This window comes from Symphalangus syndactylus, chromosome 23 (genome assembly GCF_028878055.3).
Source record: "Symphalangus syndactylus isolate Jambi chromosome 23, NHGRI_mSymSyn1-v2.1_pri, whole genome shotgun sequence".
NCBI lineage: Eukaryota > Metazoa > Chordata > Mammalia > Primates > Hylobatidae > Symphalangus > Symphalangus syndactylus.
In genome coordinates, this window is record NC_072445.2 from 19112045 (window position 1) to 19139540 (window position 27496).

The 27496-nt window shown below is 37.3% G+C and overlaps 1 protein-coding gene across 11 annotated transcripts in view; it reads right to left on the reverse strand.

Moving 5' to 3' along the window:
* SUPT3H (SPT3 homolog, SAGA and STAGA complex component) overlaps window positions 1–27496 on the reverse strand; it is a 562387-nt gene that overhangs the window by 479229 nt on the left and 55662 nt on the right. The window contains exon 1 of one of the 11 annotated variants that reach the window (XM_055263943.2): window positions 6377–8991. The exons of the other annotated variants lie outside the window; for them this stretch is intronic. Within the exon in view, the coding sequence (XP_055119918.2) occupies window positions 6377–6450 (74 nt within the window). The 5' untranslated portion in view covers window positions 6451–8991. Of the gene's footprint in view, window positions 1–6376; window positions 8992–27496 lie in introns of those variants that run through there. 11 annotated transcript variants of the gene reach the window in all.

A 27496-nucleotide genomic window follows, 5' to 3' on the forward strand; every position in this document is an offset into this window, starting at 1 on the left:
TCTGTACACCAATAGTGACCAGGCTAAGAATCAAATCAAGAATCAACCCCTTTTACAATAGCTGCAAAAAAAAAAAAAAAAACTTAGGAATATACCTAACCAAGGAGGTGAAAGACCTCTACAAGGAAAACTACAAAACACTGCTAAAAGAAATCCCAGACAACACAAACAAATGGAAACACATCCCATCCTAATGGATGGGTAGAATAAATATGGTGAAAATGACCATACTGCCAAAAGCAATCTACAAATTCAATGCAATTCCCATGAAAATACCATCATCATTCATCACTAAATTAGAAAAAAAACAATTCTAAAATACATATGGAACCAAAAAAGAACCCACATAGACAAAGCAAGACTAAGCAAAAAGAACAAAACTGGAGGCATCACATTACCTGATTTCAAACTATACTATTAGGCTACAGTCACCAAAACAGCATGGTACTGGTATAAAAACAGGCACATAGACCAATGGAATAGAGAACTCAGAAATAAACCCAAACACTTACAGCCAACTGATCTTTGAAAAAAAAACATAAATTGGGAACACTTTTCAACAAATGGTGCTGGGATACTAGGCTAGCCACATGTAGGAGAATGAAACTCGATCCTCATCTCTCTCCATATACAAAAGTCAACTCAAGATTTAAGGACTTAAATCTAAGACCTGAAACTATAAAAGTTCCAGAAGGTAACAATGGAAAAACCCTTCTAGACATTGGCTTAGGCAAGGATTTCATGACCAATAACCCAAAAACAAATGCAATAAAAACAAAGATAAATTGCTGGGACTTAATTAAACTAAAGAGCTTTTGCACAGCAAAAGAAACAGTCAGCAGAGTAAACAGACAACCTACAGAGTGAGAGAAAATCTTCACAATCTATACATCTGACAAAAGACTAATACCCAAAATCTACAATGAATTCACAGAAATCAAGAAAAAAAAATCCCATCAAAAAGTGGGATAAGGACAGGAATAGACAATTCTCAAAAGAAGATATGCAAATGGCCAACAAACACATGAAAAAATGCTCAACATCACTAATGATCAATACCACCAAATCCTGCAAGAATGGCCATAATCAAAAAACAAAAACTAGGTAAATGTTGGCATGGATGCACTAAACAGGCAACACTTCTACACTGCTGGTGGGAATACAAACTAGTAAAACCACTATGGAAAATGGTATGGAGATTCCTTAAAGAACTTAAAGTAGAACTACCATTTGATCCAGCAATCCCAACCCTTGGTATCTACCCACAGGAAAAAAAAGTCATAGGAAAAGATACTTGCACACACATTTACAGCAACACAATTTGCAACTGCAAAAACATAGAATCAACCCAGATGCCCATCAATCAACGAATGGATAAGGAAATTGTGATATATATGTAAGTATATATACACGCATATATATATACATACACACATATACATACATATATACATACACATACTATACACACACACACACACACACGCTGGAACACTACTACTCAACCATAAAAATGAATGAACTAATGGCATTCACAGCTACCTGGATGAGACTAGAGACTATTATTCTAAGTGAAGTAATGCAGGAATGGAAAACCAAACATCATTATTTTCTCACTCATAAGTGGGAGCTAAACTATGAGAATGCAAAGGCATAAGAATGGCACAATGGACTTTGGGGACTCAGGGGGAAAGGGTGGGAAGGGGGTTAGGGATAAAAGACTACAAATAGTGCCAGGCGCGATGGCTCACGCCTGTAATCCCAGCACTTTGGGAGGGCAAGGTGAGCAGATTACCTGAGGCCAGGAGTCTGAGACTAGCCTGGCCAACATGGTGAAACCCCATCTCTACTAAAAATATAAAAATTAGCCAGGCGTGGTGGCACATGCCTGTAATCCCAGCTACTCAGGAGGCTGAGGCAGAAGCACTTGAACCCAGGAGATGGAGGTTGCAGTGAGCTGAGATCGTGCTACTGCACTCCAGCCTGGCCAACAGAGCGAGACTCTGTCTCAAAAAAAAAAAAAAAAAAAAAAAAGACTACAAATAGGGTGCAGTGTATTCTGCTCAGGTGATGGGTGCACCAAAATCTCACAAATCACCACTAAAGAACTTATTCATGTAACCAAACACCACCTGTTCCCCAATAACCTACGGAAATAAATCTAAAAACAAAATAAAAGGAAAAAAAAATGATGTGCTTCATCCCCCATTACAGAGAAAATAGTAAAGCCAGGTTTCAGACATCATGAAGTTTAACTCAACCATTACACAAGCAAAAATTTTAGAGAAAGGGATATCTACCTGTCATTGTCAACTAAAATTGTGTATAGTAGACTTGTGTCTTAGGTGCAGATTTATAAGGAAAAGAGGAAATCAACTGTATTCAGAGTTATCCTATACAAAGTCCCTTAAGTTTTTAATAAAGTGCAGAATAGTACTGTCTCATAGGCATAACAAAGCTAGATTTTCCTTCACCAGTGCATCAGATCACTGTCTTTTTTGTACTTCTAGATAAAATAGTTGGTTTGTGTTTAAAGGTTCGTGTTATACGAAAATTACATAAAATATTTTAAACACTAGGAGTCCCTCTGTCACTGAAATTCCAAGACAGGTTGGCAGAAATGCAAGTATTAGAAGGATTACTATAAATATGCTAACACATTTATTTTAAACCTGAGCTCATTTTATTGTCTTCTGGGAACCAATAAATTGTTGGAGGCTTTTTACAACTTAACATATTTACAAATTACACACACACAATGTTACACACATGTTCATAATGAACTTAAAAGTTCAGTAAGATACTTCCCTTCTCCCCATTACTAATGGTATATAAAATTTTAATACTTTAGTATCTGTCTCCCTATGCAGCCCATCACCCAGAGAAAACTTAGCACCAAGTAGACATCCAGTATGTATTTACTGAATGAACCATTCAACATGAATTGCTTATCAGCTCCTTGTATTAGGTATTTTACACACATTATTTCATTTAATGCTCACAATATCCATAAAAGGCTTATTATGCCTACTTTAGAGACAAAAAAGCATAAAAACACAGAAGTTTAATAACAAGCTTCAGGCTACCAAGATGATAATTTGTAGAGCCAGGAGTGGAATGCAATTTGACAAAATCCAAAGCTGGTAACTTTTTACAGCTTCATACAGTTCTCACAATGAAGTTCATCTCTTTTCCACGAGGCTACACTGAGAAGTTGTATGAAGAGTTAGGACTGTTGATAATTTAATGAATGATCATGACTTCAGAAAGTGGAGACAGGAAGATTATTATAGACCAAAGAATGAATAGGAACACGAACACAGAAGACAGACTGGAAGGGTGACAGTGCCATTAAGAAATTTTGTTTTCTACATTTTAGCAATGTGCATGAATAAGTTTTAGAACCAGGAAAAACTAAAATTATTTTTGTCACTTAAAAGAAAAAAAAAAGTAGGTTATCAAGAGGAGAATGGGAGATGTATCACAGTTAATTCCTAGACATCTGTTCTTTGATCCACCTGTAACATATCAAAAAAGTCATTTACAAAAATCAGAAAGGAGCCTTCCAAGATGGGCCTAACACATATGAAGAATATTCATTAAAATGTTATCTCTTTTTTTTTTGAGACGGAGTCAGGATGGTCTCGATCTCCTGACCTCATGATCCGTCTGTCTCGGCCTCCCTAAAATGTTATCTCTTAATGACCAATAACTCAAACATCCAAACAACATTTTGTAAAACGTACAAAGTTATCAGATCTGCTCAAATGAGACAGAAAAATGACTAAAATTGGCCAATGTAATCATTACTTTTCTATTTACTGAATGGTAAAATCTGAAAATATCCCATATTGCAAACTAAACCTCTCCACTAAAGTACTCTCTAGAATACAGGAAACCTTTAAAAGTATATAACCAAATTTATCTTTTACGTTCCTGTCAACTTTACCTTGATCTCACAATGATCCCTGTGTCTTTTTATATTAAAAATTTTTAATTATTCATCAAAGAATAAAACTAATGCTTCTAAAATATGTACCATTTTAATCCTGTGGCAATTAATTATCCTTGGCAAAAAACCATAAAACCACGTAAGTGCAAAGTTTAAAAAACATCAAAATAAACTAAAATGTTTTGTAGAATTATATGAAGTGCCCAGGAGCAGTGGTCACGCCTATAATCCTAACACTTTGGGAGGCCAAGGCAGGTGGATCATTTGAGGTCAGGAGTTCGAAACCAGTCTGGCCAACATGGTGAAACCCCATCTCTACTAAAAATACAAAAAAAAAAAAAAAAAAAATTAGCCGGATATGATGGCAGAGGCCTGTAGTCCCAGCTACTTGGGAGGCTGAGGCACAAGAATCACTTGAACTCAGGAGGCAGAGGTTGTAGTAAGCTGAGATTGCACCACTGCACTCCAGCTTGGGCAACACAGCAAGACTCTGTCTCAAAAAAAAAGAAAGAATTGTATGAAGTAGTGATCTTAAACTGACGACTATGTTAAAAACAAAAGCAGTAATATATGTGTCCCCTGAAACAAAAGAAATCTTAATTGAAAATTGAAGATTAGAGATTTTAATTCATATGCACACACAAAAATGTGTCATATAAATAAAAGTTCAATTTTATTTATCTTTTTATGAAAATGCTGTAATAGCCACAAGGAGGAATACTGTACACAATCACTAAAAATGACACTATAGAGATTTTTTAGTCAATTCAGAAAACAAATTTTAAGGTAGCTAAAAAAATTAACAAGCCTATAATCCCAACACTTTGGGGAGGCTGAGGCAGGAAGATCACTTAAGCCAAGGAGTTTCAGACCAGCCTGGGCAACACAGTGAGACCCCGGCTCTGCCAAAAAAAAACAATTAATTAATTAACAATATCATGTACATATACATATACACCTCAAATACATACAAAAATAGACTGATTTAAAATTTTTATCTATAGTAAAAATGTTTTATGTTCCTTTTATTGTCCAACATTTTGTCATTTTTCTTAAGTATATAACATGACTTTTATATGTGTATTATATTTGTGAATATATATATATGTGCACACGCACACAGACACAACAAAACACATCAATGGGAAATTCTGGCATAAGTGGCCCTTTAATTAATAGCAGGCACTGAAAATGAAACTGAGCCCCTGTTATCTTTTCTTATACTGAAACTATGTCAAGAATAACATCTCTCGAATGTAAAAAGGACAACCAAAAGCTTAATACTGTATACTTCTATTAGACTGCCCAATAGTTAATCATAAGCGAATTTTATTATTTTCTTTCTATGCGAGTCTTATAAAACCAAAGATAGAACAAATCTTTTAAATCTGATTTCAGTTTGAATCGTACATCACAAGTAAAGGCATCTATACAGTGCTTTGTAATACGCCAAAAGTTTTCTCTCACAAGTTGATTCTCACAATAATGTTAAGAGGAGAGTTAGTTCAATTTGAAAGAGAAGTATCCACAGCCACTAGAATGACCCTCAAAATAAAATTGGAAAATAACAAGCATTGGTGAGCACGTGGAGAATCAAAATACTAATACTTCAAAATTGCTGGTAGAATATAAAATTACACGGCCCTTTTGGAAAACAGCTGGCAAGTACTTCAGTGAGTTAAATTACCATATGATGAGGTAATTCTACTCCTTGGTGTTACCAGTGGCTGCTTAGGGGCCGGAAGATAGGAAGTGACTGCTTAATGGGTTTGGAGTTATCTTATGGGTTGATGAAAAAGTTCTGAAAAGAGATAGTGGTGACAGTTGCACAACATTGGGATATACTTAATGCCACTGAATTGTATACTTTAAAATGGTGAAAACTGTAAATTTTAAATTATGTATACCTGATCACAGATTTTTTAAAGGGCTGGGGAAAGTGGGGTGGGTGTTAGGTCAAGTCCCTGAGAGGCAAAACCTAAGACAAGAACTCCGTGCACATGACTGAATAACTGCTCTTAGTAAAAAATTTAAAGAAGTGAATGAGGCAACAAAACTGTGGGTTCAGCTAAAGTCTAGCCTCAACCTGATCCCAGAGTGAGCTCTGGAGTCTAACTGGCACCAGGGAGATGTCACATATTGAGACAAAGGCAAGGCCTTATACCCTTATATCAACTAGTCATTGGCCACAAGTCACCTACCTACCTACCCCCTGGGAAAGTGAGAAGCTTAAGATCTCTGGGGTTTCTGGGCAGGCAGGTCCTGGCAATTCTGTGGCACTAGTGAGAACTGAGAGCTGTGAGTCACTACTCTATGGGTGAGGGATAGGTAAATAAACCATCCAGATAAAAAGGGACTGGATGGGGTACTAACAGCATCTACTGCAACGAGGAAAAGGAAGCTTACAAAAATTCAGTGACTTACCTGGAAACACAGAGCAGGAACAATTGGAACCTGAAACTTATTCTCTTTACCTTATAACTCATGCTCTTTTCCATTCCATTCCGGCTTTACATAATTTCAACCTATTAAAACATAATAGGAAGTTCTCTTTTTTCTATTCACTAGCCCTTAAAGTTTTTCCCCTTCTTCTTTTTAGTTTATGGTTTTTCTTTTATTGTTTTGGGTCTTTTTGGTGCAGGCAGGGGTTAAGGATAATCGCTTCATCTCTGCTTGAAATGACCTTTGCCATCAGTTCTCCCTCCTGGCAATCTCCTAGTTAATGTTACATCACCTTACAGAAGTGGTTCTTCTAATTTATGTTCCTAAAAATCCTGTTTATAGCTATGATTTGTATTATTTCATATGCATCATGTGTGCAAGACTGTTTACTCTTAACATTGTCAAATATTTGAAAGCAAGGATCATTTTAGTTTATCAATCTTTATGTTATCGGTATATGGCACCTAATGGGAATTTGAAAACAGTTTGTTGAATTAAGCTGTAGTTTGTTTTAATATAACTAGAAAAGAGCCAAAGGTAGAGTATATTTTTAACTTTGTATCTTTCAGTGTCCTTTAACAAGTGTATTTGATTTGTTAAAGTTTATGGCAAGCCACTGTTTTAGACTAGCCTCCCACACTAAACTTTAGCAGACCAGACCAAACCAAAATGGAATCACTCCTGTTAAGTGCCAAGTAAATGAACTGAACTTTGAGATGGGCCAGTTTCCCAAAAACAGGAGATCCACAGCAACCAATGAGGTCCAGTTTACCTGGAGCCAGCAAGATAAGGAAGTCCCCTCTGTTTCAATTATATGAGGAAAGTAACTTTTTAAATAAATTTATTTCCATAGGCTTTGCGGGGAAAAGGTGGTATTTGGTCACATGAGTAAGTTTTTTAGTGGTGATCTGTCAGATTATGATGCTCCCATCATGCAAGCAGTATACACTGAACCCAATTTGTAGTCTTTTATCCCTCACCCCCTTCCCACCCTTTCCCCCAAGTCCCCAAAGTCCATTATATAATTCTTATGCCTTTGCATCCTCATAGCTTAGCTCCCCCTTATGAGTGAGAACATACAATGTTTGGTTTTCCATTCCTGAGTTACTTCACTTAGAATAATAGTCTCCAGTTCCATCCAGGTGCTGTGAATGCCATTAGTTCCTTTTATGGCTGAGTAGTATTCCCTATATATGTATATATATGGAATATATAGTATATAATGAAGTAACTCAGATGCCACAATTTATTTATCTACTTATTGATTGATGGGCATTTGGGCTGGTTCCATATTTTTGCAACTGCAAATTGTACTGCTGCAAACATGTGTGTGCAAGTATCTTTTCTGTATAGTAACTTCTTTTCCTCTGGGTAGATACCCAGGATTGGGATTGTTGGATCAAATAGTAATTCCATTTTTAGTTCTTTAAGGAATCTCCACACTGTTTTCCAAAGTGGTTGTACTAGTTTACATTCCCAACAGCAGTACAGAAGTGTTTCCTTTTCACCACATCTATGCCACCATCTATTTTTTTTTTATTTTTTGATTATGGCCACTGTTGCAGGAGTATAGTGGTATCGCATTGGGTTTTGGTTTAAATAGGCACAGGACCAATGGAACAGAAGAGAGAAGCCAGAAATAAACCCAAATATTACAGTCAACTGATCTTCAACAAAGGAAACATAAAGCGGGGAGAGGATACCCTATTCAACAAATGGTGCTGGGTAACTGGCAAGCGACATAAAGCAGAGTGAAACTGGATCCTCATCTCTCACCTTATACAAAAATCAACTGAAGATGGATCCAGGACTTAAATATAAAACTTGAAACTATAAAAATACTATAAGATAACATCAGAAAAACCCTTCTAGACATTGGCTTAGGCAAAGACTTCATGACCAAGAACCCAAAAGCAAATGTAACAAAAACAAAGATAAATAGGTGGGACTTTATTAAACTAAAGAGCTTCTGCACAGCAAAAGAATATAAACAGCAGAGTAAACAGACAACCCACAGAGTGGGAGAAAATCTTCACAAGCTATACATCCGACAAAGGACTAATATCCAGAATCTACAAGGAACTCAAGCAAATTAGCAAGAAAAAAGCAATCCCATCAAAAAGTGGACTAAGGACATGAACAATTTTCAAAAGAAGATATAGAAATGGCCAACAAACAGATGAAAAAATGCTTAACATCACTAAGGAAAGTAACTTTGAAACAACCAATTTGCTTTCTGTTTCTTGTTTCTGTTTTCTTCAGCCATTTTTGGCCTATAAAGCCAACTATCTCTGCTCAGTCTATTCTATTTAATAGAATGAGATGTTGCCTGATTCTAGAAGTAAAAAAAAAAAAAAAAAAAAGAAAAGAAACAAACAAAAAAAGCCAAGCCAAGCACAGTGGCTCATGCCTGTAATCCCAGCACTTTGGGAGGCCGAGGTGGGTGGATCACGAGGTCAGAAGTTCACGACCAGCCTGGCCAATATGGTGAAACCTCGTCTCTAATAAAAACACAAAAATTAGCCGGGCATAGTAGTGTGTGCCTGTCGGGAAGCTGAGGCAAAAGAATTGCTTGAACCCAGGAGGGAGAGGTTGCACCACTGCACTCCAGCCTGGGCGACAGAGCAAGACTCTGTCTCAAAAAAAAAAAAAAAAAAAAAAAAAAAGCCAATTAAATCTTTAAATTAAATTTGTTGTACTTCTCTTTTAATAAACTATATAGTGTAGAAAGGCTAAATATGTTGGCAGATGAGAACTAAGTACTAGTATACTACAGATCAGGATCAGTAAGAGTTAGCCACTCTCACAAAGTGGATGCTTTATAAATGGAAAAATAACATACTTTTTAACTACTTAAATGTGTAAATAGCAATATCTACTAATTATATTTCACTTAAAATAGATTAAAAGACATTTAAAACTGCTTTATACAGGAAAATATTACAGATAAAAGTTACTAATCTCTACCCATCCATCCAAATTAAAGAGGTCCAATTTTGAAAATCAATTTAGCAGAGTGAGGAATGTTACTTAATTTAAAGGAAAAATCACTTTGATAATTATGCTTAAAGACACACCTCAATGAAACCATCCAAAAAACTAAATATGTAATAAATTTTTCCACTATTTTATCGTTATGTTTGGCATTAATGATACCACTTAGTATTCTACTGCTCTACAAGGCTAGTATCATTTTCTAAAACTAAACAGACTGTTAGCAGAAGTTATTTCAAAGCTATACAAACAGACCTCAGAAAGTTTCTGTTAATTTTTTTTTCCTAAAAAGAAAGGTCAAAGAGGAAGAAGTTATTAGGAATACAGGGTGAGAAAATAAAAGAAGTAGTATTCAAAACAAAACCAAAAATACGAATAGAAAACAATGGCTTCAATGATTTTTTTCCAGTTGCTTATCCTAGCAACGTAACCATTTTAATGGGTAAGAATGCCAAAAATATCTTAGAAAACGCACAATGCCATTATACCTAGATTCTTTTTAAGCACCAATGGCCGTCATCAGTTAATAATGTACTTAAAATGAAAACCCACTTAAGCACTAAAAGAACACAAATAGAAGAAATCAACAGTCTGAAACATTTATTTTTACAAACAGTTGATTACAGAAACCCAACTCAAGAACACCATGGCCTGATCTTCTTTTTGAATACATAATGTATCCAATAGGAATCACAGAGGAATAGGCATTTTCTTCATGCTTTTATATTTGCTTATTAGTTTGCTTTTCAAAGAAAAACGACATGGCTAACTATAGTTTGTAGAACTTTTAAATCTAAGCTATTAGACTCCCTGAACTACCTCAAATGAAAAACATCGGCTTTTAGCTCTAAATCTAAATGAATGGTTTCCATATTACTGGAACATAACTCGTTTCATCTCACCACCTGTATTACATAATATCATGGTCTTTTCATACCAACTCCAATATAACTACAATATTTATTGCTTCTGCTATACCTACTGCATTTTATGATTCAGTGTTATGACACATATAAAATGACTGAATTGTCATGTTTTGAAATTTTCAAGAAGTTACAAAAGTCTTTTCACAAATATATCTACATAAATCCAGCTAGATTATTCTAGTAACATTTGACAAAATGTTCCTTCTGCCAACTTGTTTGTTTATAAATTAAATTACGTGCCACAAAACTAATTTTCAACCAGTTTTCAGAGTTCCCTTTCTTTATGTGGTTTTAGTTCATTCAAGCCCTCAGCATTTTTCACTACAAAATCCTTCTGGTCCCTTCTAATATATACTATATACCACACTGCTATCAGATGATTCAAAACCAAACATCACGTCACTCCTTGCCTTAAAAATCCAATAATGGAAGTGACATCACCAACACAACAGAGTAGAAGCCACTATCTTTCCCAACTCCACACCTGCCCCAACCCCAGAACTGCAGTCATTCTACACATAACCCACTCCAAGCCCAGGCAATGTGGCTGCACTGGGCCCACATTTCAGATATCCGAGCCATCACCTTAGTGAGCAACTTCATATTCCCTGGGCTAAAAGCCAAGCCCTCACTGCTCATGCCTGTACTCCAGGTACCAAACCAGCTATCACACAGAGCTAGGCCCCACCTCCACCTAGGAGCCTCTCTAATTCTGCATATACCTGTAATCCCAATTCTCATATCCACTGATGTGTTCACAAGCCTCCAGGTATCACATACTGTTGCCAACATGGCAGGTGAGGTGCCTACACCATACATATCAGTGCCATTATGGAACCAGATGCCAGAGACATACTCCCTCCACAAGTACCCAGGCTTCAGTTCTCAACTCCAAGGCCACATCACAGGCAACGCACATCACAAACTGGTACCACTGCTATTTCAAGCAAGTCCACAAGCCATACCCAGTACCAAAATGAATCTATGCTCAGCCACAACTTCCCTGTTAGGAGTAAAAGAGATCACAAGGACCTTAGCAGCCATTGTCACCAAAGACCCCAACAACCCTTGCTGCCACCACAGACATCAGTATTAGCCACTGAGGATTCACACGATTAGCCACTGAGCATCCCTCCAATACTGGTCTAAAATCAACCTCGGCTGGCAGAGCTACACGGATTACCCAGCTTGAACCCTCACTGGTGCCAGAACTGTTGTACCCTAACCAACAAGTGCCCTCATAAGGTGAAGGTCTTTCCACAGAAAAACTAGCCCAAAAAGTCTGCAAGGGGTGACTACTCCACCAAATGCTCAGACATCAACGTAATGCAACAAGAACCATGAAAAACCAAGGAGACAAAACACCACCAAAAGAATACAATCGGGCGGTTCCAAGATGACCAAATAGAACAGCTCCAGTCTACAGCTCCCAGCGTGAGTGACACAGAAGACGAGTGATTTCTGCATTTCCAACTGAGGTACTGGGTTCATCTCACTGAGGCTTGTCAGACAGTGGGTGCAGGACAGTGGGTGCAGCGCACCGAGCGTGAGCCAAAGCAGGGCGAGGCATCGCCTAACCCTGCAAGTGCAAAGGGTCAGGGAATTCCCTTTCATGGACAAGCAAAGCTGGAAAATCGGGTCACTCCCACCCTAACACTGCGCTTTTCCAATGGTCTTAGCAAATGGCACACAGGAGATTATATCCTGCGCCTGGCTCGGAGGGTCCCACGCCCGCAAAGCCTCACTCATTGCTAGCACAGCTGAGATCAAACTGCAAGGTGGCACTGAGGCTGGGGGAGGAGCGCCCGCCATTGCTGAGGCTTGAGTATGTAAACAAAGCAGCCAGGAAGCTCGAACTGTGTGGAGCCCACCACAGCTCAAGGATGCCTGCCTGCCTCTGTAGACTCCACCTCTGCGGGCAGGGCATAGCCAAACAATAGGCAGCAGAAATCTCTGCAGACTTAAATGTCCTTGTCTGACAGCTTTGAAGAGAGTAGGGGTTCTCCCAGCACGCAGCTGGAGATCTGAGAACGGACAGACTACCTCCTCAAGTGGGTCCCTGACACCCGAGTAGCCTAACTGGGAGGCACCCCCCAGTAGGGGCAGACTGACACCTCACACGGCCGGGTACCCCTCTGAGACGAAACCTCCAGAGGAACGATGAGACAGCAACATTTGCTGTTCGCAGTATTCGCTGTTCTGCAGCCTCCACTGCTGATACCCAGGCAAACAGGGTCTGGAGTGGACCTCCAGCAAACTCCAACAGACCTGCAGCTGAGGGTCCTGACCGTTAAAAGGAAAACTAACAAACAGAAAGGACATCCACACCAAAACCCCATCTGTACATCACCATCATCAAAGACCAAAGGCAGATAAAACCACAAAGATGGGGAAAAAACAGAGCAGAAAAACTGTGAATTCTAAAAGTCAGAATGCCTCTCCTGCTCCAAAGGAACACAGCCCCTCACAAGGAACGGAACAAAGCTGGATGGAGAATGACAAGTTGAGAGAAGAAGGCTTCAGACGATCAAACTTCTCCAAGCTAAAGGAAGAAGTTCGAACCCATTGCAAACCTTGAAATAAGATTAGACGAATGGCTAACTAGAATAACCAATGCAGAGAAGTCCTTAAAGGACCTGATGGAGCTGAAAACCATGGCACGAGAACTACGTGACGAATGCACAAGCTTCAGTAGCCGATTCGATCAACTGGAAGAAAGGGTATCAGCGATGGAAGATCAAATGAATGGAATGAAGTGAGAAGAGAAGTGTAGAGAAAAAAGAATAAAAAGAAATAAAAGCAAAGCCTCCAAGAAATTTGGGACTATGTGAAAAGACCAAACCTACATCTGATTGGTGTACCTGAAAGTGACGGGGAGAATGGAACCAAGTTGGAAAACACTCTGCAGGATATTATCCAGGAGAACTTCCCCAATCTAGCCAGGCAGGCCAACATTCAAATTCAGGAAATACAGAGAACGCCACAAAGATACTCCTCGAGAAGAGCAATTCCAAGACATGTAATTGTCAGATTCACCAAAGTTGACACGAAGGAAAAACCGTTAAGGGCAGCCAGAGAGAAAGTTACCCACAAAGGGAAGACCATCAGACTAACAGCTGATCTCTCGGCAGAAACCACAAGCCAGAAGAGAGTGGAGGTCAATATTCAACATTTCATAGAAAAGAATTTTCAACCCAGAATTTCATATCCAGCCAAACTAAGCTTCATAAGTGAAGGAGAAATAAAATACTTTACAGAGAAGCAAATGCTGAGAGATTTTGTCACCACCAGGCCTGTCCTACAAGAGCTCCTGTCGTGGGGTGGGGGGAGGGAGGAGGGAAAGCATGAGGAGATATAACTAATGTAAATAACGAGTTAATGGGTGCAGTACACCAACATGGCACATGTAAACATATGTAACAAACCTGCACGTTGTGCACATGCACCCTAGAACTTAAAGTATAATAAAAAAATAAATTAAAAAAAGTAAAAAAAAAAAAAAGAATGAAAATTCTGAATTTAAAAAAAAAAGGTGCACAATTCGGTTTCTTATGCAAATTTTTGTTTTTCCTGAGCTATTCAGCTTACTTTAAAACATGCATATAAGCTAGCTAATCATTTTGAATAAAAAGAAAAATAAATGGAGAAATTATAACACTGTGTTTATGCCTTTTAAAAATAAAATGTCTAAATATTTGAAAAAAAAAGTGCACAATTTGGTTATGCAAATTTTTGTTTTTCCTGAGTTATTCAGCTACTTTAAAATATGCATATAAGCTAGTCATTTTGAATAAAAAGAAAAACAAATGGAGAAATGATTATGATAACACTGTGAGTGTTTATGTCTTTTAAAAATAGATGTCTAAATATTTGGAAAAAAAAAAAAAAGAATACAATCTCCCAGTGCCTGACCACAAAGAAATGGAGATAAACTGCCTGAGAAAGAAATCAGAATAATCATTTTAAGTGAGCTCAGTGAACTTCAAGAAAATAAATGACCAAAATGAAAAAATTAATAGATTGAAATTATAAAAAGAAACAAATTCCAAAGCCGAAAAACACAATGAAATGAAATTAAAAATTTAACAGAATATCAACAATATCAGAACTGATCAAGCAGAAGATCTGTGATCTTAAGGACAAGTTAGTTAAAAATATATAGTCAAAAGAGAATAAAACTATAAAACTGAAGAAAGCTTATAAAATATATGAGACAGCATCAAAACAGCAAATATTTGGGTTACAGGAGTTCAAGAAGAAGAAAGAGAAAAAGTGATAGATATCTTATTTAAATAAATAGCAGAAAATGTCCCAAATCTGAAGAAGACATAAATATCAACATATAGGCAGGGGAAAAATCTCCCAACAGAGTTAATCCAAACAAGAATAGACAAAGGTATATTATAACCAAACTGTTAGAAATCAAACATAAAGAAAAGATCCTGAAACCAACAAGAGAAAAGAAAGAAATCACATATAACAGAATTCAAATAAGGCTAACAGCAGTTTTCTCAGTAGACACCTTACAGACCAGGAGAGAATGGGATAATATAGTCAAAGTGATGAAAAGGATGAGGAAAAAATGTCCACCAAGAATAGTGTACCAGATTGTGAATTTTAGCTCCTGATCGACTGCAGGAACAAACCAGCAATCCTGAGAGGACCCACAGAACCTCTGAAGAAAGCGGACTGCTCCTGCAGGACCTGGGAGACACCTCAAATACTCTGGGAAGTGGAAAGCCTCTGGTAAGTTTTCAAGCATGCCCTCCACCTGGAAACAGACTTGGGGCTGTTGTGGGCAGCACAGTGGGAATGACACCAGCCTTTCAGTTTGCTTGGGAGCTGAATGAGGCCTGTGATTGCCGCTTTTCCTCACATCCCTGACAACCTGCATGACTCAGCAGAGGCACCCATAATCTTCCTAGGTACACAACTCCAGTGACCTGGGAATCTCACCCCATCCCCCACAGTAGCCACAGCAAGACCGGCCCAAGTAGAGTCTGAACTCAGACACACCTAGCCCTATCCCCACCTGATGGGATTTCCCTAGGAAACCTGGTAGCCAAAGACAAAGGACATACAATCCTGGGAGTTCTAGGGCCCCACCCACTGCTGCTCCCTCTCCACACTACTACAGCTGATGCGTTCTGGAAAGCGCCACCTCCTGGCAGGAGGTCAACCAGCACAAAAATAGAGCATTAAACAACCAAAGCTAAGAACCCTCATGGAGTCCGTTGCACCCCATTGCACCCTCCACCACCTCCACCGGAACAGGCACTGGTATCCACCACTGAGAGACCCAGAGATGGTTCACATCAGAAGGACTCTGCACAGAAACCCTCAGCACCAGCCAAGAGCTGGGTAGACTCACTGGGTGGCTAGACCCAGAAGAGAGAAAACAATCATGCAGTTTGGCTCACAGGAAGCCATAACCACAGGAAAAGGGGGCGAGTACTACATCAAGGGAATCTCCTGTGGGACAAAAATATCTGAACAACAGCCTTCAACCCTAGACCTTCCCTCTGACAGAGCCTACCGAAATAGGAAAGAACCAGGAAATCAACCTTGGTAATATGACAAAACAGGGTTCACCAACACCCCCACAAAATCACACTAGTTCACCAGCAATGGATCCAAACCAAGAAGAAATCCCTCACTTACCTGAAAAAGAATTCAGGAAGTTAGTTATTAAGCTAAACAGGGAGGGACCAGAGAAAGGCAAAGCCCAATGCAAGGAACTCCAAAAAGTGATATAAGAAGTGAAGGGATCAATATTCAACAAAACAGATAGCACAAAGAAAAAACAATCAAAAATTCAGGAAACTTTGGACACGCTTTTAGAAATGCAAAATGCTCTGGAAAGTCTCAGCAACAGAATGGAACAAGTAGAAGAAATTGAGAGCTCAAAGACAAGGTCTTCGAACTAACCCAGTCCAGCAAAGAAAAAGAAAACAGAATAATATGAACAAACCCTCCAAGAAGTCTGGGATTATGTTAAACAACCAAACCTAAGAATACTCTGTGGAGAATGCACAATTACTAACAGACCTAAGAATAATCAGTGTTCCTGAGGAAGAAGACAATTCTAAAAGCTTAGAAAACATATCTGGGGGAATAATCAAGGAAAACTTCCCCGGCCTTGCTAGAGACCTAGACACAAAGAAAACCTAGGAAATTCATCGCAAAAAGATCAATGTCTAGGCACACTGTCATCAGGTTATCCAAAGTTAAGACAAAGGAAAATATCATAAGAGCTGTTAGACAGAAGCACCAGGTAACCTATAAAGGAAAACCTATCAGATTAACAGCAGATTTCTGAGCAGAAACCCTACAAGCTAGAAGGGATTGGGGCCCTATCCTCAACCTCCTCAAACAAAACAATCTTCAGCCAAGAATTTTGTCTCCAGCGAAACTAAACATCATATATGAAGGAAAGATACAGTCATTTTTAGACAAATGCTGCGAGAATTCACCATTACCAAGCAACCACTAACAGAACTGCTAAAAGGAGCTCTAAATGTTGAAACAAATCCTGGAAACACATCAAAACAGAACCTCTTTAAAGCATAAAGCACACGTGACCTACAAAACAAAAATACAAGTTAAAAAGCAAAAACAAACAAAAAAAACAAAGTATAAAGGTAACAAAGAACATGATGAATGCAAGGGTACCTCACATTTCGATACTAACATGGAATGTAAATGGCCTAAATGCTCCACTTATAACATACAGAATTGCTGAATAGGTAAGAACTCACCAACCAATTATCTGCTGCCTTCAGGAGATTCACCTAACACATAAGGACTCACATAAACTTAAAGTAAAAGGGTAGTAAAGAGCATTTCATGCAAATGGACACCAAAAGCTAGCAGGAGTAGCAATTCTTATATCAGACTAAAGAAACCTTAAAGCAACAACAGTTAAAAAAGACAAAAGGCCGGGTGTGATGGCTGACACCTGTAATCTAGCACTTTGGGAGGCCAAGGTGTGCGGATCACGAGGTCAAGAGATCGAGACCATACTGGCCCTGGCTAACATAGTGAAACCCCATCTCCACTAAAAAATAAAAAAAAATTAGCCAGGCATGGTGGCGGGTGCCTGTAGTCCCAGCTACTCGGGAGGCTGAGGCAGGAGAATGGCATGAACCCAGGAGGAGGAGCTTGCAGTGAGCTGAGATCGTGCCACTGCAATCCAGCCCGGACGACAGAGTGAGACTCTGTCTCAAAAAAAAAAAAAAAGACAAAAAGGGACATTATATAATGACAAAAGGCCTTGTCCAACAGGAAAATATCACAATCCTAAACATATATGCACCTAATACTGGAGCTCCCAAATTTATAAAACAATTACTAACAGACCTAAGAATGAGATAGACAGCAACACAATAATGGGTCGGGGGGGGACTTCAATACTCCACTGACAGCACTAGACAGGTCAACTAGACAGTCAACAAAGAAACAATAAATTTAAACTATACCTTAGAACAAACAGACTTTGAGCAGATATATACAGAACACTTCATCCAACAACTGCAGAATACACATTCTATTCAACTGCCATGGAACTTTCACCAAGATAGACCATATGATAGGCCTCATAAAGAGCCTCAATAAATTTAAGAAAATTGAAATGATATCAAGCACTTTCTCAGACCACAGTGGAATAAAACTGGAAATCAACTCCAAAAGGAACCCTCAAAACCATGCAAATACATGGAAATTAAATAACCTGCTCTTGAATGAGCACTGGATCAAAAATGAAATCAAAATGAAAATTAAAAAATTCTTCGGGCCGGGCGCGGTGGCTCACGCTTGTAATCCCAGCACTTTGGGAGGCCGAGGCGGGCGGATTACGAGGTCAGGAGATCGAGACCAAGGTGAAACCCCGTCTCTACTAAAAATACAAAAAATTAGCCGGGTGTGGTGGCGGACGCCTGTAGTCCCAGCTACTCGGAGAGGCTGAGGCAGGAGAATGGCGTGAACCCGGGAGGCGGAGCTTGCAGTGAGCCGAGATCGCGCCACTACACTCCAGCCTGGGTGAAAGAGCGAGACTCCGTCTCAAAAAAAAAAAAAAAAAAAAAAAAAAAAAATTCTTCGAACTGAATGACAATAATGACGCAACTTATCAAAACCTCTGGGACACAGCAAAGGCAATGCTAAGAGGAAAGTTCATAGCCCTAAACGCCTACATCAAAAAGGTTGAAAGAGCACAAACAGACAATCTAAAGTCATGCCTCAGGGAACTACGGAAACAAGAACAAACCAAAACCAAAACCAAACCCAGTAGAAGAAAAAAAACAAGAGCACAGCAGAACTAAACAAAGTTGAAACAAACAAACAAAAAATACAGTATAAAAGATACATCAAACAAAAAGATGTTTATCTGAAAAGATATATAAGTTTGATAGACCATTTGCAAGATTAACCAAGAAAAGAGAGAAAATCCAAATAACCTCACTAAGAAATGAAACAGGAGATACTACAACTGACACTACTGAAATACAAAAGATCATTTGAGACTACTATGAACACCTTTATGCACATAAACTAGAAAACCTAGAACAGATGGATCAATTCCTGGAAAATACAACCCTGCTAGCTTAAATAAGGAAGAATTAGATAGCTTGAACAGACCAATAACAAGCAGCGAGATTGAAATGGTAATTTAAAAATTATCAAAAAAAAAAAAGTCCAGGACCAGACGGATTCACAGCAGAATTCTACCAGACATTCAAAGAAGAACTGGTACCAATCCTTTTGACACTATTCCACAAGATAGAGAAAGAGGGAACCCTCACTAATCCATTCTATGAAGCCAGCATCACCCTAATAACAAAACCAGGAAAGGACATAACCAAAAAAGAAAACTACAGACCAATATCCTTGATAAACATAGATACTAAAATCCTTAACAAAATACTAGCTAACCAAATCCAGTAACACATCAAAAAGATAATCCACCATGATCAAGTGGGTTTCATACCAGGCATGCAGGGATGGTTTAACATACGCAAGCCAATAAATACATTTCACCACATAAACAGAATTTAAAACAAAAATCACATGATCATCTCAATAGATACAGAAAAAGCATTCGACAAAATCCAGCATCCCTTTATGATCAAAACCCTCAGCAAAATCAGCATACAATGGACATACCTTAATGTAATAAAAGCCATCTATGACAAACCCACAGCCAACATAATACTGAATGGGGAAAACTTGAAAGCATTACCCCTGAGAATGGGAACAAGACAAGAATGCCCATTCTCACCACTCCTCTTCAACATAATACTGGAAGTCTTAGCCAGAACAATCTGACAAGAGAAAGAGATAAAGGGCATCCACATCCATAAAGAGGAAGTCAGACTGTTGTTGTTTGCTGACAATATGATCGTTTACCTTGAAAACCCTAAGTACTTCTCCAGAAAGCTCATAGAATTGATAAAAGAATTCAGTAAAGTTTCCGGATACAAGATTAAAGTACACAAATCAGTAGCTCTTCTATATACCAACAGCAATCAAGCTGAGAAATCAATAACGCAACCCCTTTTAAAATAGCTGCAAAAATAATAAAATACTTAGGAATATAGCTAACAAAGGAGTCGAAAGACCTCTACAAGGAAAACTACAAAATACTGCTAAAAGAAATCATAGACAACACAAACAAATGGAAACACATCCCATGCTCATGGATGGCCAGAATCAATATTGTGAAAATCATCATACTGCCAAAAGCCATCTACAAATTCAAAGCAATCCCCATCAAAATAGCACCACCATTCTCCACAGTTAGAAAAAACAGTTCTAAAATTCATATGGAACCAAAAAAGAGCCTGCATAGCCAAAGCAAGGCTAAGCAAAAAGAACAAATCTGGAGGCATCATATTACCTGATTTCAAAATATACTATGAGGCCATAGTCACCAAAACAGCATGGTACTGGTATAAAAATAGGCATATAGACCAATGGAACTGAGAACTCAGAAATAAATCCAAATACTTATAGCCAACTGATCTTTGACAAAACAAACAAAAACATAAAGTGGGGAAAGGACTCCCTTTTCAACAAATGGTGCTCGGATACTAGGCTAGCCACATGGAGGAGAATGAAACTCAATCCTCATCTTTCACCTTATACAAAAATCAACTCAAGATGGATTAAGGACTTAAATCTAAGTCCTGAAACTAAAAATTCTAGAAGTTAACACTGGAAAAACCCTTCTAGACATTGCCTTAAACAAGGATTTCATGACCAAAAACCCAAAAGCAATTGCAATAAAAACAAAAATAAATAGCTGTGACCTAATTAAAGGGCTTTTGCACGGCAAAAGGAACAGTCAGCAAAGTAAACAGACAACCCACAGAGTTGGAGAAAATCTTCACAATCTATATATCTGACAAAGGACTAATATCTAGAATCTACAACAAACTCAAATCAACAAGAAAAAACAATCAATACCATCAAAAAGTGGGCTAAGGACATGAATAGACAACTCTCAAAAGAAGATATACAAATGGCCAACAAACGCATGAAAAAATGCTCAACATCACTAATGATCAGGGAAATGCAAATCAAAACCACAATGCGATACCACCTTACTCCTGTAAGAATGGCCATAATCAAAGAATCAAAACACAGTAGATGTTGGCATGGATGTGGTGAACAGGGAACACTTCTACACTGCTGGTAGGAATGTAAACTAGTACAGCTGCTATGGAAAACAGCGTGGAGACTCCTTGAAGAACTAAAAGTAGAACTACCATTTGATCTAGCAATCTCATTACTGGGTATCTACCCTGAGGAAAAGAAGTCATTATTCTAAAAAGACACTTGCACACGCATGTTTATAGCAGCACAATTCACAATAGCAAAATCATGGAACCAACCCAAATGCCTGTCAATCAATGAGTGGATAAAGAAACTCTAGATAGATAGGTAGATAGATAGATAGATAGATTAGATAGATTAGATAGATAGATAGATAGATAGATAGATAGATGGAATACTACTCAACCATAAAAAGGAATGAATTAACAGCATTTGCAATGACCTAGATGAGATTAGAGACTATTATTCCAAGTGAAGTAACTCAGGAATGGAAAACCAAACATCGTATGTTCTCACTGATATGTGGGAGCTAAGCTATGAGGACACAAAGGCATAACAATGATTCAATGGACTTTGGAGACTTGGGGAGAAGAGTGGGAGTGAAGTGAGGGATAAAAGACAACAAATATGGTGCAGTGTATACTGCTCGGGTGATGGGTGCACCAGGTTCTCACAAATCTCCACTAAAGAACTTACTCATGTAACCAAATACCACCTGTACCCCAATAACTTACAGAAAAATAAAATTAAAAAAAATAAAAAATAAAGATGAATCAGGGGGATGTCTATGTTGAAAGCTGTAAATACTACATAACTCCTATGAAAAGCAAAAAAAAAAAAAAATACTGTATCAAGCAAAATTAGATAAGAGAAAGAAATAATAGGCATCCAAAGGAAAAAGTTTTATCATCTCTGTTTGCAGACAACATGATATTTCATGGAGTAAAACCTAAAGACTCTGGCATAAACTGTTAGAACAAATAAACAAATTCAGTAATTCTGCAGGACACAAAATTAACACGCGAAAATCAGTGTCATTTCCATACTATTCAAAAAAGAAATTTTAAAAAATCTCATTAACAATAGCTACCAAAAAAAGGTAAATACTTAGAAATAAATTTGACCAAAGAAGTACAGCCTGTACACTATATTGTGAAAACTACAAAACACTGATGAAAGAAATAGAAGACACAATTAAATGGAAAGATATCCTAACTTTATGGATTGAAAGAGTATTGTTAAAACCAGGCGCAGTGGCTCATGCCTGTATGAACACTGAGGAAAGAAATGGAAGAAGACACAATTAAATGGAAAGATATTCTAACTTTGTGTATTGAAAGAATATTGTTAAGGCCAGGCACAGTGGCTCATGCCATATGGAACCTGTAATCTCAGAACTTTAGGGGCCAAGGTGGGCGGATCACTTGAGCTCAGAAGTTCGAAACCAGCCTGGGCAACATGGCAAGATCCCATCTCTACAAAAAATACAAAAATTAGCCAGGCATCTTGGCATGCACGGATAGTTCCAGCTACTCAGGAGGCTGAGGTGGGAGGATCACTTGAGCCTGGGAGGTAGAGGTTGCAGTGAGCTGAGATCACACCACTTGCACTTCAGCCTGGGTAACAGAGGAAGACTCTGTCTCCAAAAAAAAAAAAGAATATTGTCAAAATGTCCAGACTACCAAAAGTGACCTAAAGACTGAATGCAATCTTTATCTAATGACACTTTTCACAGAAATAGAAAAAACAATCCTAAAATTCATATGGAACCACAAATGACCCCAAATAGCCAAAACAGTCTTGAGCAAAAAGAACAAATCCAGAGGCTTCACATTACCTAATTTGAAAATCTACTATCAAGCTACAGTAATCAAAACAGCATGGTACGGGCATAAAAGCACACACACAAACAGAACAGAACAGCAAATCCAGAAGTAAATCCATACATTTACTGTCAACTGATTTTCAATAAAGATGCCAAGAACACAAAATGAGGGAAGGATAGTCTCTTCAATAAATGGTGCTGGGGCCAGGCGCAGTGGCTCACGCCTGTAATCCCAGCACTTTGGGAGGCCGAGGCGGGCGGATCACGAGGTCAGGAGATCGAGACCATCCTGGCTAACACAGTGAAACCCCGTCTCTACTAAAAATACAAAAAAATTAGTCGGGCATAGTGGCAGGCACCTGTAGTCCCAGCTACTTGGGAGGCTGAGGCAGGAGAATGGCGTGAACCTGGGAGGCAGAGCTTGCAGTGAGCCGAGATTGCGCCACTGCACTCCAGCCTGGGTGACAGAGCAAGACTCCATCTCAAAAATAAATAAATAAATAAATAGTGCTGGGTAAACTGGTTAGCTACGTGCAGAAGAATAAAATTAGATCCTTATCTAACAACATACACAAAAATCAACTCAAACTGCATTAAACGCAAACATAAGACATGAAATTGCAAGGCTGCTAGAAGAAAACAGACGGGAAAAGCTCTATGAAATTGGTTTGGATAATAATGTTTTGGATATGACCCCAAAAGAACTGGCAACAAAAGCAAAAATAGGCAAATGGGATTACAATAAACTAAAACACTTCTACAGAGCAAAGAAAACAATCAACAGAGTAAAGAAACAAGCATACATAATGAGAAAATATATTTGCAAACCATACATCTGCAAAGGGGTTAATATCTAAAATACACAAGGAACGCAAAAAACAAGTAACACAATTTTTAAAATGGGAGGTTTTTCAGGTGATGAGAGCCTCACCCTCAGGAATAGATTAACACCATTATGAAAAGGACTCGCAGGATTGGGAGTCGATTCCAACTACATGACATACTGGAAAAGGCAATACTATAGACAGAGTAAAAAGATCCGTTGTCACAATGGTTAAGATAGTAAATTTATGTTATATGTATTTAACCACTATTATATATATATATATCAGTAAAAAGAAAGGGAAGAAAAAAATAGTTATTAACAGGGATTGTGGAGAGAGATGGATAGGAGGTGCACAGAGGATATTTAGGGCAGTGAAACTAATCTGGATGACACCGTAATTTTGGAGACAGGACATTATACATTTGGCAAAACCTACGAAATAGTACAACATAAAGAATAAATCCTAATGTAAACTATGGACTTTAGTTAACTATAACGTATCAATATTGGTTCATCAATTGTAATTAAGTGTAGACCACCAATGCAAGATATTAGTAAGAGTAAACTGAGAGCTGTTGGCAGTGGCAGGAAGGTGGGAGCTTATGGGAATTCTCTGTACTTTGTGTTCAATTTGTCTGTAAATTTAAAACTGAACTGAAAAATAAAGTCTATTAATTTAAGACATTATCACTAATCAACTTTATAAATATTTCATGCAGTAAATAACTAAATAGCAATGCTAGAGTATATACCAACCAATTGTATTGAATAATCCATAAATTATTTCAAAAATATGCAGTCTTTAGGATTTCTCAATTTTCAAAGAACATGAATTTATAACTAAAAATGACAGGAATCCTAGAGATTTAAAATAGTACCAAGAGATAGTGAAATAAATAAAGTAAATCTATATTAACCATTTATTATTAGTCAAGATTTTATTTCTCAGAGATTTTCCTACTACATGATCATTATATAACTTTAAATGTCAAAACTATTTTTAATTTATTAATTTTGGATGAAAATCTTCCCTACATAAATATTAAATATTTCCCAGTCTTTCATAAAAAAGTATGTTTAAAAAAATGTTCCTCTTGCCAATTAGTTCATTAAATTCCTATGCTGATATCCTTTAAAATGTACTGAGGCAGACAGGGCAATCTGCCCTCACATTAAATGACCCTTGATGATGCTTTTTGGGTTTGTATGTGTGTGTGGTTCCCTCTCAGACAAGCTATCTTTCTTACTGCTTACAATGATTTATGTGTTTTATAATTAAATATGTGTCTTATAATTATGCATCTTATGATGTGTCTTATAATTAAATATGGGAGGTACAAACAATCACTTTGGAACTTTATCATAAACGAGGGCAAACAGGCAATCACCAGAGTTTCTAAGGCAGGAGGAAGCAGGCAGAAAGATTCCTCCTCCATAACAAAATTACTTGAGACATATTCTTACCGATATATCTAATAATTAGAATTGCTTAAAATGATCATGGACAAAATAAAGTACACAATAATTTGAACCGTAAGCTGTTACTTAAAGCCATCCCATTTATATAAAACCTTAAGTGTTAACAGGCTAAAGATCTGAAATTCAGATCAGAATACAAGCTCAATTTTTATTTACCAATAAAAATACATAAAATATTACTTTTCTTACTTAGTAACCATTATCATCGAATAATACTCAAGGTCTACCTAATGTAGGTAAATCCTCAGAAAATGAATTTACTTTGGATATTATGTCCAATGGAAGATGCAATGACTGTTTCTGAAAATACACAGTAATATCAAATATAACTAGTTACTTTTTCCACTCAGAATGAAATTCAAATATGGATAAAACAGAGGGAAAATACTTGATCATAGTCGTTAACTAAGATTTCTGCTAAAATATTTCATGCTTGGGCATTAAACCTAGTGAACTCTAAAAGAGAGAACATTTCTGTGGATAATAAGTACATAAATCTTAACATCTTATTAGTAATAATGAAAAGTAAATTAAATATTGAGATTTAAGACAATTTATTGATGGACTCTAATCAAGATAATTTGGATTCCAACCTCATCCTAAAAGGACTTTAGGGTGACACAATATAATGGTTATATGATCAAGATGAACTTGCATGACTCAATTCAAGAGATGGTTATTACATACCATAGACGCGATCTTTCACGTTAACAATATTATTTTAAAAATTCCAAATACTTCAAGAATTCTATTATAATATATAAATAAGAAACATGATCTTCATTATTACAAGTCATTCTTGCCTGTTCTATAAGAGGAGTGGACAAACCACTATGACAGCTTCCCAGGTTTTTTGTTTTTGTTTTTTGAGACAGGGCTTTGCTCTGTCGCCCAGGCTGTAGTGCAGTGGCAAGAACACAGCTCACTGCAGCCTGTACCTCCTGGGCTCAGGTGATCCTCTCACCTCAGCCTCCCTAATAGCTAGGACCACAAGTGTACATCACCATGCCTGGCTAATTTTTCTTTTCCTTTTTTTTTTTTTTCTGGTAGACATAGGGTCTCGCCATGTTGCCCAGGCTGGGTCTTGAACTCCTGGGGCCAAGTGATCCTCCCACCTCAGCCTCCCAAAATGCTGGGATTATAGGTGTGAACCACCATGCCTGGCCACAACTTCCTGTTTTTGTAAATAAAGTTTTACTGGAATTCAGCCATACTCATTTGTTTATTTATCATCTGCTTTCAGATGGCAATGGCAGAGTTAAGTAGTTAACAGAAATCCTATGGCCCACAAAGCCAAAAATATTTACTACCTCCTTTAAGAAAAAGTGTGTCAATTCCTGGTAGGGCATCAACTAGTATAACACAAATTCAAAATTAATACTTTGTACATAGAGATGTAGTCTTCTGATCATTAAAATATTGCTTGTAAAGTGTAATGTAGTAGTATAAACAATTTAGTAGTATTAGTACAGTTTTAGTAGTATAAACAATTTAGTAATAGTAGTACAATATAATAGTATTTAATGTAAATAAACTTTTTAAGGCTTTTATATATATATTCCAGAAGCATACAGCTAAGAATACACAAATGACATACCAATAACAGATGCTTGTTTTGATCCTCTAAAAACTTGTAGCCTTGAGTTACCATAATACAAACTCATAATTCTTAAAGTTAGGATTTTCAAAAATATTTTACCATCTTCAATTTATATTTGCCATATATAAATAAACTGTGAAAACTAGCCATTGTTTTACTGTGAATAAAATTTAAAGAATAAAACTATAAACTAAAATCTAAAATTGCTGTATAGCCCAAGCTATTCATATTCACTCATTTTTTTAAATTTATTTATACAAGTGAATTTTCCTCAAGTATCTGACTTCCATTTGAAATCAAATTTCTGTATCACTTAAACATAAAATGGCTTACCTTTCAGAATTCACTGTTTAAGGTGAAAAATGCCTATATATCCTTTACTTATATTCACCAATTAACATTTTGACACATTTATTTTACAAATGTATTTATTTTATGAATGTAATTAAATTTTATTAGTTCAGCTCATATCTCTTTTAAGACTATGGATATTGTACTATAAAAACACGATAGCATTATCACATCTAACTTAATACATATTCCATAGTATCGTCGCTATCCAGTCCATATTCCAACTTTTCTCAAATATCCTAAAAGTGACCTATGTAGCTCTACTTTCAATCTAGCAACCAATCAAGTTTCACATACATGTTGATTTCTGACAGGTAAGCACCAGATCTTTCTCTAAACAATCTATTTGTATATAATACATTCTCTCTTCTATCCATAAACTTGTTCTCTTGAAAAGCGATAGGAACACAATTTCCCACTACTTACCTGCCAGAATCATTCAGCAATGGAAGGATATTGTGATAACAATGGGGAAAAACTGATTTTCCAA